The sequence below is a fragment of the Natator depressus genome, chromosome 11 (genome assembly GCF_965152275.1).
Source record: "Natator depressus isolate rNatDep1 chromosome 11, rNatDep2.hap1, whole genome shotgun sequence".
Lineage (NCBI taxonomy): Eukaryota > Metazoa > Chordata > Testudines > Cheloniidae > Natator > Natator depressus.
The window spans coordinates 12,405,120-12,418,850 of NC_134244.1; the positions used below are offsets into that span (position 1 = coordinate 12,405,120).

General features: G+C 42.5%; 1 protein-coding gene across 6 annotated transcripts in view; it reads left to right on the plus strand.

The window, feature by feature from the left end:
- The window catches only part of KALRN (kalirin RhoGEF kinase), a 766,757-nt gene that overhangs the window by 550,699 nt on the left and 202,327 nt on the right, over positions 1-13,731 (plus strand). For all 6 annotated transcript variants that reach the window (XM_074967163.1, XM_074967166.1, XM_074967164.1 and 3 more), the window contains exons 28-33: positions 733-825; positions 3,926-4,037; positions 5,197-5,387; positions 5,802-5,903; positions 6,648-6,790; positions 9,607-9,709. In XM_074967163.1, coding sequence (XP_074823264.1) covers positions 733-825; positions 3,926-4,037; positions 5,197-5,387; positions 5,802-5,903; positions 6,648-6,790; positions 9,607-9,709 — 744 coding nt within the window. The remainder of the gene's footprint in view (positions 1-732; positions 826-3,925; positions 4,038-5,196; positions 5,388-5,801; positions 5,904-6,647; positions 6,791-9,606; positions 9,710-13,731) is intronic.

Consider the following 13,731-nt stretch of genomic DNA (forward strand, 5'->3'; position numbering starts at 1 on the left):
TAGTTACGCAGACAGTACAAACAACCTGTGCTGAACTGGTTCCAGGAAAAGAATCATGTGCCAGCTGGTACACAATGTTGCGGGATGGGCAAATATCACGGGTGGGGAAGAGGAGGGGTCAGACTACATTGTGCTTTAGCTAGATCCTCAGCTGGCAGAATGCTCCTTGGGGCTATTACCAAGTGGAGCAAGTTAGTGCAGTGTCCTGGCTGGCTCTCACCTGACCCATGGCTAGGGGCCAAGAAGAGAATAAGGGAGCTGTAACTGGATCTGTGATGGCCCCTCCCTTTCCTCTGTTATGCTGAAACATAAAATCTGGCCCAGGGCATCCTGGAGGTTATTAACTAAATGCTCCAGAATGTGAAGAATTATGATAAAGGTCCACCCCAGACATGACATTAATGCAGGATTTAATGTTAAGGGTCTGATTTAAACCCTCACGACTAAGGAAGAACAGTTTACATGTCAATAAATACATCCTAAGGAAAAACCTGTGTTATTTACTCAACAGAGTCCGAGCTGGAGTGATTGCACAGAGCTCTCCCTGTTTACAGACCAGAAGAGAACACTAAATAACCCTGTGGTCTATTGTTGTCCTTTATGTGTGTGAACTAAAAACTAGTTAAAGTAAGAACTCCAGGGCTAAAGTTAGTTATGGGTGGTTCCATCTGGTATTGGGTAAAAGATTTTTTATGCCTGTATTTAACAGCATCTTATTTTCACTTCCTGTAGGAAATTCAACAAAGGCACGGCCTGGCCAACTCTATCTCCTCCTATTTAATCAAGCCCGTCCAGAGGATCACCAAATACCAACTTTTACTGAAGGTACAGTAATGATCTAGTCTGATTAGCCACATTGTTCAGATGGGGTACAGAGGGTCACGGAGAGAGTCAATAACTTGACTGGCAGGCACAGTAGCCTGGAGCCACAAGATATGGGGGTCTAGCACTGGTCACGTTAGGTTCAATTAGGAGCCTTTCTGTAAGCCTGTGCAGGGGAGTTAGTGAGTGTAATGATCCCTCTTACTCCCCTTTGGGAGCTAACTGCATGGTCAGACCCTACTGAGGGTTGAGCAGCTGCTCCCCCCCCCCCCCGCGCCTTCCAGATAGGTGGCAAGGAATGGAAAGGAGGGGCCAGGAGTGGATGGAGCCTTGGCTCACCCCTCACTTGCTGACACAATGACCAATGCAGCTGATCTGATGCTGAGGTGGAAATAAGTTGGGCCAGGAAAAGAGCTGTAAATGAGAATCTGACTCTGTAAGAAGAGGAGGAATGATGCAGTGGTTAGGGAGACCTAAGTTCAACAGTCTTTTTGCTGCAGTGGTTAGGGAGACCTTGCTGCAACAGTCTTTTTGTGTAACCTTAGACAATGGGAGTTAGGCATCATAAACACCTTTAAAAATTGGTTGGTTAGTTAGTCTGCATCTCAGTTCCTCATCTGTAAAATGGGGATAATAGCACTTCCTACCTCACAGGGTGTTGTGAAAACAGATATATTACAGATTGTGAGGCACACAGATTCTATGGTAATGGCGGCCAAATAAGTACCTAAAATATAGCGTGAAACGCTGCCATGCTGATCTGCTAGTGGCTTGCACGCCTTTTGTACAGGTGTAAATAACTGCACAATGAATGAAGGCAATGAAGAAGTTGGCCCACCCAGAACATGTGTCTTGTAAAATGATATGGAAATCATAAATGAATCTGATAATGCCTGTAGCAAATTCAAGCCAATTTCTCAACTGTATTTTTGCCCAAGAGGTTCTTTTACCAGTGCATTGAAATTACCAGGTTTTTATAAATGCACACCATGGGGTTAAGTATCATATATTAAAGAAAATCTTTCCCTGTGTTTTAATAACATAAGCAATTAAACTGGTAAAAATTGCAAAGCTCCAATTTACTTTTCACCACTAATGCTGTTTATTTACTGTTTGCATTTCATTCATCTCAGTCAGTGGAAATAAGATGGTCAGTTTCTCTTGTGTTTAGTCACTTTCATTTACTGGGTATTATACACTATGCAGTGCTGCAGTATTCAGGCTTCCTACACTGCAGGGCAGAGCTCTCAATTCACGTTCAATATGGAGGGTGATACCAACAAATTAACTCTGTCACCAGCTCAGTCTCTGAAACATTTATGCCATCAACTTGCATTTGAGGGTGAGCCCCATCCCAAAAGGACCCAAGGGGGCAAGGAGAGGGAGATGAATACAGCTCTTACTGAAATCTGTGGAAAGATTCCTATTGACTTTGATGGCAGTTGGATCAGTCATAGGTGGGTACAGAAATAAGGAGAGATTTAATGGTAGGGAATAACTGTGATAGAAAGGGGAGAGGAAAAATGAAATCTTGAATTGTAAAAGTAGATAGGGGAGAAAGACTGAACTGGAAAAGAGAAACATCTTGGGAAAAAAGTGTTTTGTAGAGAAAAATGCAAAGGATGAAGAACTTCTGAGGGGGAGGCATATGGTATATTACAAATGACAGAAGAAAAGATGCATGAAGAGGAAAAGTAGACACAGAGAGACTGATTCTCCACAGGAAATGAGCTCTGAACATCCAGTCTAGCCCTAAGAAGAGAAAAAGGAAAGAAGGGGAAAATCCAGGGGAGATAGAAGTGTTTTCTTATACAGTAAGTTTGCTTTCTGGAACACTTTGGTCAGATGTTTTAATGACATTTCAGCTGTTTCTGATAATAGCAAACATCTGGATGTTTTCCTGGGTTTGGATAGGACTCCTACCCAACATCTGCCTCTTTTTGGACGCTGGATATCAGCTTAATTTTTTCTTTGAAACGTTGACAGGTACAGCACGGGAATGCTTACACACAAATAAAAGACTCATGAGACTAACTTTAAAATTAACAATGGGAACATTTTCTGTTGATCTTGGATTTTGAAAATTGATCAGACAGTATCCATTTAAAAACTAACCACCAATAGAAGAGTCTCATATAAGACATGGAAGGTCATTGTCCCACTCTGTTTGGCACAGGTGAGGCCTCAGCAGGTACTGTGTCCAGTTCCGGTTGCCACACATTAGGAAAGATCTGGACAAATTGGAGACCATCTAGAAAATAGCTACAAAAATGATAAAAGCTTTAGAAAACCTGATCTGTGAGGAAAGGTTAAAAATGGACATATTTAGTCTAGAAAAGAGAACACTGATGGGGGACACCAATAATAGTCCTCAAATATATTAAGGGCTGTTACAAAGAGCACGGTGATTAATTGTTCTCGATGTCCACTGAAGGTAGGACAAGATGCAATGGGCTTTATCTGCAGCCAAGGGAGTTTTAGGCTAGATATTAGAAAAAAACTTTCTAACTATAAGGATGGTTAAGCATTGGAATAGATTACCAAGGAAGACTGTGGATTCCCCATCATTGGAGGTTTTTCAGAATAGGTTAGACAAATACCTGTCATGGATGGTTCTGTTTCAGCTCAGGAGGCTGGACTAAATGATCTCTGGGGTCCTTTCCAGCCCTAAATTGCTATGATTCTAAACAAAATATATGTAGAGTAAAATCTCACTAGAAATAGAGACAATTTAAGCCTCTTTTAGGCCCTCTCTATAGATGACATTTGCATCCATTTAGTTAAACTGGTTCAATTAAACTGGCTTAGTTAAATCAGTGCAAACTGCTGTGTAGACACTCTTATTTTGGTTTCAGGGTGATCTATTTTGTTGAACCTTAAACTAGTTCTCAATCAACTGAATCCAGGTTTACGATATATGAGTGTCCATATGGCCTTTGATGCAATTAAACTTCATCCATTTTAAATCTCACCTTTAATTAACCTGTTTCAACACTGCATGGAGACAAGGCTTTTGGCTGGGAAATGTAATCTGAATTTAAATGAGTGTATATTATTCTGCCTGTGAAGAAGTTAATTATATATGGCCTGCGTTTCTTCTTAGGAACTCTTAACCTGTTGTGAAGAAGGCAAAGGAGAACTCAAAGATGGCCTGGAAGTGATGCTCAGTGTCCCCAAGAAAGCAAACGACGCCATGCACGTCAGCATGCTGGAAGGTAGCAGATTCTCAAAATCATGAGGGGGAAAGCTATGCAGGAATTAATCCTGGGGTGTCTTGTTGCCTAGAGTTTGCAGTGACAGGTTTGTGATTGCTGACTGCCCATTGCTCTCAGATGCTTCCCTACTCCTCATGAGATTTCTCAGAAATACTTGTCACACCTGTAAAAGGAGAGGAGTGTTCAAGCAAGCAATAGAAGCAATGTCCTACATCTATCTGCACAGCACTTCATGGGATGGTGATTAAAATTGCTGATGGGCAAACTCATCAGCAAAATTAAGAATCCACACACACACACACACCCAACCTCGAGCCAAACCGTTTCTGGAAATCTAATATTTGATTGTTTTTCACTCTGGTCTCCGACCAAAAGTAGAAATGCCCTATTACTACAAGAGAATCAGTTACTGTGAGAATCAAGAGCTATGGACAGTTTATCTAAGACTTTCACAAGCATCTGGAAGTTTTTTTTTATGAATTGAACCTAAACTCTAAACTGATAAAGCCCAATTCTGATATCATACCAGTTTTACACTAATATAGCTCCATCGTCTCCAGTGGAATTACTCTCGAACCACATTGGTGTGAGATCAGAAAGGCCCTCTGAAGTTTGCCTATCGTTGGTTACACTGACCGTATTTTGATAAGCTAAGCTAAAATGCTCGGAATTGCCAGATGGTACAGTGTTCATCATTAAAGTCTTTACTGTGTCATTTACAAGTAATTAAGATTGTGGTGGCAGGCACAGTAGTCCATATATTGCTGCCCTATATACAGTTGTCACCATTAAAATCTTTACAGTGTTTCCCCTTGCCTAATTAACATTACCACGCACAAATACAGTGGAAAGCACTAAAGGTACATATAGAAGAGCAATATAGGTACATTTCACCCAATATATATGGCATACTAAGTACCACAGAAACAATTCAATCCAAAGCAACAGAGAATAAAGTGAACAATGTTCTGACCGTGACAGTGCCTTTCCATTAATATCCATTCAAGAATTAGTTGCATAATAAAGCATGTGACTCTATGTTCCGATTCTTTCATAACACTGTAATCCTCTGAACAGTGAAAACCCTGCTTTGTTGATCATTGGGGATATTGGTTCCAGGAACAAAACTGGATAAAATGTTCTGTTGTGTTTCATTTAGGCTTTGATGAAAACCTGGATGTTCAGGGAGAGCTCATCCTTCAGGATTCCTTTCAAGTGTGGGATCCCAAGTCTCTCATTCGGAAAGGTCGCGAGAGACACTTGTTTCTCTTTGAAATCTCTTTGGTTTTTAGCAAAGAGATCAAAGATTCTTCAGGACACACTAAATATGTTTACAAGAACAAACTACTGGTAGGTCTACCAGAATGAGATATTCTGGGGTTGGGTTTTTTATAGGTAGAGATGGAAGGGAAGGCTTGTTTGTCTCTGCATTGACTTTGGAATACTTATGCATTCTGGAACCCCATGCTCAGACCTTGTCGGGGCTCACTGAGCCCTGCTATATCTGAAAAGCAAAGCTCAGAGCATTTCTGGAAAGATTAAAGATGACGGTGTGCATGGTGGTTGGGATGGTGGCAGTGGGGTTCATCTGAACTGATCAAACACCTTTCCCTTGCCATCCCTTGCTTATGGCTTTGTTTTCAGTTTATTTTATCAGTCTACAACATACCAGAGGAGCTGAGCTCCCCCCCAGTGTAAAATCTCTTGAAACCAGGAGGCTCCATTCATAATGTACGGTCTCCAATCATCTCTCCTTCTCACTAGACCTCAGAACTGGGAGTGACAGAGCATGTCGAGGGAGATCCCTGTAAATTTGCCTTGTGGTCCGGGCGGACACCATCCTCAGACAACAAAACAGTGCTGAAAGTGAGTCTTTTGAGCTTGTTTTCTTTGCCTTCAAAGCATTAAATTCCCAACTGGGGACTGGGAGTGCTAAGTGAAAGGTCAGATTTTTTTCCCTGGAAGCATGCATGTAGTTCCCATTGGAGTCAGGGGTCAATTCTGCCTGCATCTTGGGGCAGAATTTGGTTCTAATATATAACCTGGCTCAAGAGGGTTCAATTATGCAGCTGCTCAGTCCACGGCAGTCCTCTTCCTATTACAGTCTGTTTTGAGCCACTGCAGAATCTAACTCAGGATGATTCTGAGTTTGGATTTGTATTTACATTGGGGACTGTAATTGGTTCAGTTGATTGCCCCTGGATTCATTGGCAGTAGTGCTTTTCTTCAAACCCACAGAGCTGACAATCATTTCGCTGATTGAATTCTTAAAAATGAACTCACACTAGATATTTTGTTTGAGAAATACCAGCTGTGCACTGATAACCTGTTTCCTCACCAGAGAGCATTTTTTTATTTCTTGTATTAAATATAGATCTAGAGATTAACTGCTCTCATGTTGCTTGTTGAACTTATTAGGTAGGTATGGCAAACATACGCTTCCAGTTCTGCTGGGTTTACCAGGTATTCCAGCTGCTGTGACAATGGAGTGAGGAACCAACAATGAAACAGTCAATCATGTGTTAATATCAACAAATCATGACTCTTCGACATAGGAGACGTGCCAAGAATATTATAATGTGCCTATCGTTTTGCCTTTTGGAACTTCAGGCATCCAGTATTGAAACAAAACAGGAATGGATCAAAAATATCCGGGAAGTCATTCAGGAGAGGATTATTCATTTGAAAGGAGCTTTGAAGGAGCCAATCCAGCTCCCCAAGACACCAGCAAAGCAGAGAAATAACAGTAAAAGGTAACCTCAGTGATTCTATAAACAACCCTCCTGTTTGGAGCTTGATTCTCAGTCGGAACTGTTTTCTTCAGCAGTGCAGGTTTGCTCAGATTAGTTAATCGAATAGAAATTCTCAAAATAACTTCAACTGTTTGAGCAAAAAAAATTTGATTGGACAAGCTGTCCTAAACAAAAAATAAGGGGCCAGATTTTCACATTGTATAAATCCATGAAATCAGTGGAGTTTTGCCGTATCATACCATGAGAGTGTCTGTTCGCTTTTTACAGGATTCACGTAGAATTTTTACGATAACCATCCACAGTCTGCACAGACAAACTTTGCTTTTTTCGACCATGAAATGGAGGAAAACATGTAATGAAAAGCTTTTCTGTGGAAACCAATCAAACATTTTCAAATTAAAAATATTCAACCCCCCCCAAACTACTAGAGTGATGTATAACATGTAATGAATTAACTGCTGGATCAGAATGAAAATTATCCATTGAATCCAAGGATATTTCTCTTGCTGACCCCACCTGAAGAGGAGTCTGTTTCTTCTCACAAACAAGCGCCTGCGTATTCCCTTTTCTTGTTCGATTTTATGTATCATGTGACAATAAAAATAATAAGTGATCCTGATAGTATATGAATGGACTTCAGCATTTCAGCGTTACCGTCCATGACAAATAATAAGAAATAATAACAGGACTTTTGTGGACAACAATGTGGAGTACTTGGTTAGAAAAAATTATATACAATGGATTGTTCCTTTCACTGCATTAACTAAGGCTCCAGCCTTGCATTGGGATCCATTAGAACAGACCCCTGAGCCCATGTACAGTCAGTCTGTCCATCTTAGGGGTCTCAAATTCAGTTTACCTTAGGGCCAGTGCCAGTCCTCAAATCCTCCCAGCGGGCCAATAACGTCACTCATGCCACCCAGAACCCGCCACCCCCCAAATTCTTCCCCCGACCTGGCTAAGGCTCTGGAAGGGAGTTTGGGTGGGGGATGAGGTCTGGGGTAGGGGATTGGGGGGCAGGATCTGGGAGGGAGTTTGGATGCAGAAGGGTGAGAGGTTGGGCTCTGGGAGGGAGTTTGGGTGGGGGAAGGGGTCTTGGGGGCAGGCTCTGGGATGGAGTTTGGGTGCTGGGTGCAGGCTCTGGGCTGGGGCAGGGGTGCAGGAGGAGGGGGTGGGGTTGCAGGCTCTCGGAGAAAGTTTGGGGGTGGGAGGGGGGTGTGAGAAGGGGGAGGGGTGCAGGCTCTGGGAGGGATTTTGGGGGTAGGAGGGGGTGTGTGGGGAGGAGGTCGGGGGGGTGCGGTGCTTACCTGGGGCTCCAAGGCATGGCGGGCTGGGGGGCCTCCACGCGCTGCTGCCCCCAGGCACCGCCCCCCAGCTTTCCATTGGCCACAGGGTGCTCGGGCCAGGGGCAGTGCGCGGCGGTACAGCCCCACCCCAGGGTCGCAGGGAGGGAATGGCAGACACGTGGAGCGAACAGGCAGAAGACGCTCAGCTCCGCTGCGCTCCCGGTAGAGGGCAGGGCCCCGGGACATTGTAAATCGCCCAGCGGAGTCGCGGTTGGGAAGCGCCTCGGGGTGGCAGATGGGGCCAAGAGAGAGACTCGACCCCAAAATTGCCCCATTGGGGAGGTTCTCGGGCTGCAGATGGCCTGCAGACCAGGAGTATGAGAGCCCCCATTTGAGCACCTCTCAGTCTTTAACGTGTTTATTATCATAACATCCCTGAGAAGTTGGCCAATGCTTTGATCCCCATTTTACAGATGGAGAACTAAGGCACAGAGAGACTAAGACCCAGATTTTTAAAGGTGATTTGGTGTTGTGTCACTCAGTGTTGCAACATCTAACTGATTTAGGAGCCCAAGCCTCATTTTCAAAAATGAATTAGACACTTAGGAGCATAAGAGTCAATTGAAAGTCAGTGGGACTTCGGCTTCTCAGTGTCTAAGTCACTTCTGCAATGCTGAGTGGAGCAACACCCAAATACCTTTAAAAATCTGGACCCAAGTGATTTGCCTATGGTTTCACAGGAAATCTGTGGCAGAGCAGGAAATTGAACCACAGGCTACCACCCTAAACAGTGGAGCATCCTTGCCCTCACGGTTTTTCATGGGCTTATGGATGGGTTTGCTCTCATAGATCCCAATGAAAGAGTGAGACCTTTGTTGGCAACATCAAAGTCCTGTCAGATGTAACAGGCTGCTTGTATTCCTTGTATACTAATTTCAGTAAAGAAATTCTTAAAAAGAGGCAGAAAGAGGTTCAAAGGAAAAGAATTTCAGGAGGGGGAAAAAATACCCTATGCCAGCAGACTGATGTGGTTATATCTTTTCTTTTCTTTTCATTTTACAATCCTGTCGTTTTTATGCTAGTTTTAAACTCCTGAAAATGTGGATTACAGTGAGACAGCAGAGATATCCCTTCGCTTCAGTGTCGTGAACAGCAATGCTATCATTTGGATGGCTGGTTTTGGTTAAGTGAGAAATCTAACTCGAGTGAAATATCTGCCTTACCACCCTCATTAGGGAACTATTTCTAGGAGCAAGAGCCTTTGTTGCTGTAAATATGGACACAAAGGCCATTCCTATTCCAGCAATAAACGTGGTGATTATATGCAGAATTCTAACCCTATAGCAGAGGTGACATCATTTTAAATTACACAGTGTGTAATAATATGAGCTCCATCAATGGGGTAATCTTAGCACAAATCCTGCCCTAATGTGCTGAATTGGCAGTTCTCAAATCCACCTGTGAATTTTTGCACTTCCCAAGGCTGGTGCTTTAAGTAAACAGGGTTGTTTTCTCATTGTCCCCGTGCAGAGATGGAGTAGATGATGCAGACAGCCAAGGAGATGGAAGCAGTCAGCCTGATACCATTTCCATTGCATCCAGAACCTCACAGAACACAGTGGACAGTGACAAGGTAGGATCTATCCCTGAATATGCACTGCAGCTAACTCTTCCCAAGAGAATTTAGGATAATAACAGAATAGAAAGAGAGACAAAGAGACTAACCCTTTATGGAGGTTCTTTAGCTGTATTACACTTGGGAACCCCTTTGCTGAGATATTAAAAATCTGGCTATTCTTGTGCTTGTCCTCAGTATTGCTGTGGTACATAGTTTGCCCTTCTTGTTGCTGGTTCTGAGCTGCAGGCTCTGCCCTGTGTGTTAAAATTTAGAGGTTGAGTAGGCTATGAAAAATCACAGCTCAGAGCAACTTTTTTCTTATTAGCACTGTCTCAGAGTGAGCCAGATTGTGAATTACCAGACAGTTGGTTATCTTCTGTAATTGCCATATTAGTGCCAAAAACTAGTCTATTGGAGGGACCATGGGTGCACACACAGCAATTAATATAACAGCACTGAAATGCAAGCTCTCCCCCCACCCCCACTCCACTGTGTAATCATGAGAGCCTGGGAGGCCTTCTCCTTTCAGATACGGTGATTCTGGAATCCATTCCTTCTCGACATATGGTGGAACATGTCTGTGGTACCCTTGAGGCTCATTAGATTCCATTTTAATGTTGTATGTTGCTCTGTGTGTGTGTATGATTGTTTTATTTATTGAACAATCCGAGGATTTGGCTGTTTGGGTGCTCCATTACTGCTATGGGGATTGACTTGGGTATATTGCCCTAATTCCTCCAACTGAGATCTTTGGCCATATCTCCAGTTGCCCAGAAGTCTTTGTTCAGGAGCACTGATTCAACAGTGATGTATTGTTAATAACAATAATTTATTCAGTTTAATATAGTTGGGTTTTTCATATCCACCAAGAGTATTTATGCCTTTTCACCTGTTTGGTTTTGAAACCGATGTAAACTTGCAAAATAATGAACTTTCCAGGATCACCTATGGTATATGTGCTCGTCGGTGTTTTTATCATGCTGCCAGTGGCACTGAGTAGAAAGTGCTCTTGCAATTACAAACTTGTATCTGTGATTGTCAGGCTCACCAATGAGCGTCAATATAAGATGTCTTTGAGAGCTGAACTCAGAAATAGGAATGAATTGTAAATGAATAACCTTTAAAAGCCTCCAGGATAATACGTTATTGGAACATGCCTTTTAAGGTAAACATGTTATTACTTTCTTGTTCCACCAATAACCTAAACAAGATTTGGTGTGATCTGTATATATCCCAAAAGCCACTGAAACTAGATGAATACCTTGCTGGATGCTGGAAAATACATTTTCGCTTCTTTGATTTACACTGACTTATTCTGCATTTCAGTATTGTTCACCTCTGTTATTCCTGATAAATGTTCTGATTCAGCAAAGCACTTGAGCACATGCTTAACTTTAACCATTTGCCTAAGTCCTGTTGATTTCAATGTGACTTAGCCTTATGCTTACTGTTAAGGGCATGGATAAGTGCTTTGCTGTAGAGGAATAGACATAAGCATAAGTGTATTCTCAAGTGTTTTGGTGAATCAGACCTATCGACTCAAAGTCAAATTCTGCTAAAATAGGGCCCTTGACATCAATGGCACTAATTGTGGGAGTAGGGTGAGGAGAATTTAGCCTTCACGGTGCTGCATTGGAGCACCTTTATGCTGAGGGGTGTTGTATAACTCACCATGTTACCTCAGAATCATCTCTTCATGTTTCCATACACTAATACTTTAAAGACTGAGGTCTTGATCCTGCATCTGGATCTGCTGTCAGCGGCCTCTGTGCTAGCAGATCCCAAAGTAATACTGGAACCTAACAGAGTAGCTCACGAAAGCTCATGCTCAAATAAATTGGTTAGTCTCTAAGGTGCCACAAGTCCTCCTTTTCTTTTTGCGAATACAGACTAACACGGCTGTTACTCTGAAACCAGTACTTCTTACGTTAACTTCTCCTAAACACAGAGCAGTATTCTGGACATTTGGGGGATTTTAGTCTGGAGCCTTGAAGAGATATTGACTCCTCATGTGTGGTGCTTCTCTTCCAGGAGAATTAGAGTGAGGCCTCTTGGTGAGAGGCATCAGTGGTTTATCTTCTCAGCCGGACCAACAGTAAATGATCAGAGAGCTTGTGGGCAGATCTCAGAAAAGCTGCAGCTGCACTCCAGTGTGCTCCCAGCTCAGGTTCTTGGCACAGCTGGTAGCGCTTGAGTAAACTCTGTAACATGTGCAGCATAATGAGTTCATGTGTGGCAGATAACAGCACTGCTCAGGCACCCATATGTAATGAATCTGTGATCTGTAAATAATAGACTCAATTACTATCCAACTCCAGTTAGTGGAGTTACCCTGGTGTAAGAGAAATCAGATTCAGGCATTGAGATGTGTCCCAAATATAGCTCTCCATTCTGTGACCTCAGTGAAATCTCTCTCCAGGTGCCCCCATGGGATTAAATCCGGAAGAAATCGGGGAGAGGCTCCCCCTTTGAAAACAACACACTATCTCTTCATAGAAACCTCTTTTACAAATACATGCAAAGCCACTTCAAAGCAATGTCAGCGAGTCTAGAGGCAGATTAATTTGCACTTGGAACATTTATATATTAACTTAACACTCGAAACAATTTTTAAGTAACATTAAGGTTGACACAATTTTCTCAAAGCAAGGAAATTCAAAGCTAAAGTCAACACACTTTCTCCTTTCCTTCATTCTGGCTACTATGCCTGGGGATTATCCAGGACATAATTGAATGTTAGGGGAAATGAATGGCATGCATCATTTTGGGCTAAAACAACCCAAAGAGATTTTTGAGTTTGAGCAGTGCCAACAACTCTCTAAAACTTGTATTTGATCACTCCCCTTCTGCCACAGTCCTTTATTTCAAATCTTTTCAAAAACAAATCTCTCCTGGTTGAGAGTAAGTTTCATTCTTCTCATATATCAAGCTTCAGCCTTGGAGCAAATTTTGTAAAGCTACATTTTAAACTCATGGGGGCAGGGGGGTGTTGAGTAGAAATACTGACACAGCTGTTACTCCAGTAGCCTGAACGGGAATTTTCATTGTCTCTGACTGTAGATTAATTAAACAGTACGTTTTAGCAGAGGACATAGTGTGGTGTGGTGGCCAGGGCACTAGACTAAGGGAAAGAAGAACTGGGCTCTAATCCTGGCTCTGTCACTGACCTGCTGTGTGTCCTTAGATAAGTGACTTCACTTCTCTATGCCTCTATCTCCTCACATCCTTTGTCTGTTTTGTTTTTTTAATTGTAAGCTCTTCAAGGCAGATATTGTCTCTCACTATGTGTTTGCCCAGCACTTGGGGCCTGGATCTCAGCTGAAGACTTTAGGCAGCACTAAAGTAATAATAATTAATGACATTCACATCACATAGGCCTCGGCCCTTATTCAGGAAATATGTGCCTAACTTTAGCAGTGTTGCTAAGTCTCATAATCTGTGGTAGGTTTCAGAGTAGCAGCCGTGTTAGTCTGTATCCGTAAAAAGAAAAGGAGAACTTGTGGCACCTTAGAGACTCACAAATTTATTAGAGCATAAGCTTTCGTGAGCTACAGCTCACTTCATCGGATGCATACAGTGTAAAATACAGTGGGGAGATTTATATACACAGAGAACATGAAACAATAGGTGTTACCATACACACTGTAACGAGAGTGATCAGGTAAGGTGAACTATTACCGGCGGGGGGAACCTTTTGTAGTGATAATCAAGGTGGGCCATTTCCAGCACTTTACAAGAACAGTAGGAGGGGAAATAAACCAGGGAAATAGTTTTACTTTGTGTAATGACCCATCCACTCCCAGTCTTTATTCAAGCCTAAGTTAATTGTATCCAGTTTGCAAATTAATTCCAATTCAGCAGTCGCTCCTTGGATTCTGTTTTTGAAGTTTTTTTGTTGAAGAATTGCCACTTTTAGGTCTGTAATCGAGTGACCAAAGAGATTGAAATGTTCTCCGACTGGTTTTTGAACATTATAATTCTTGACGTCTGATTTATTCTTTTACGTAGAGACTGTCCAGTTTGGCCAATGTACATGG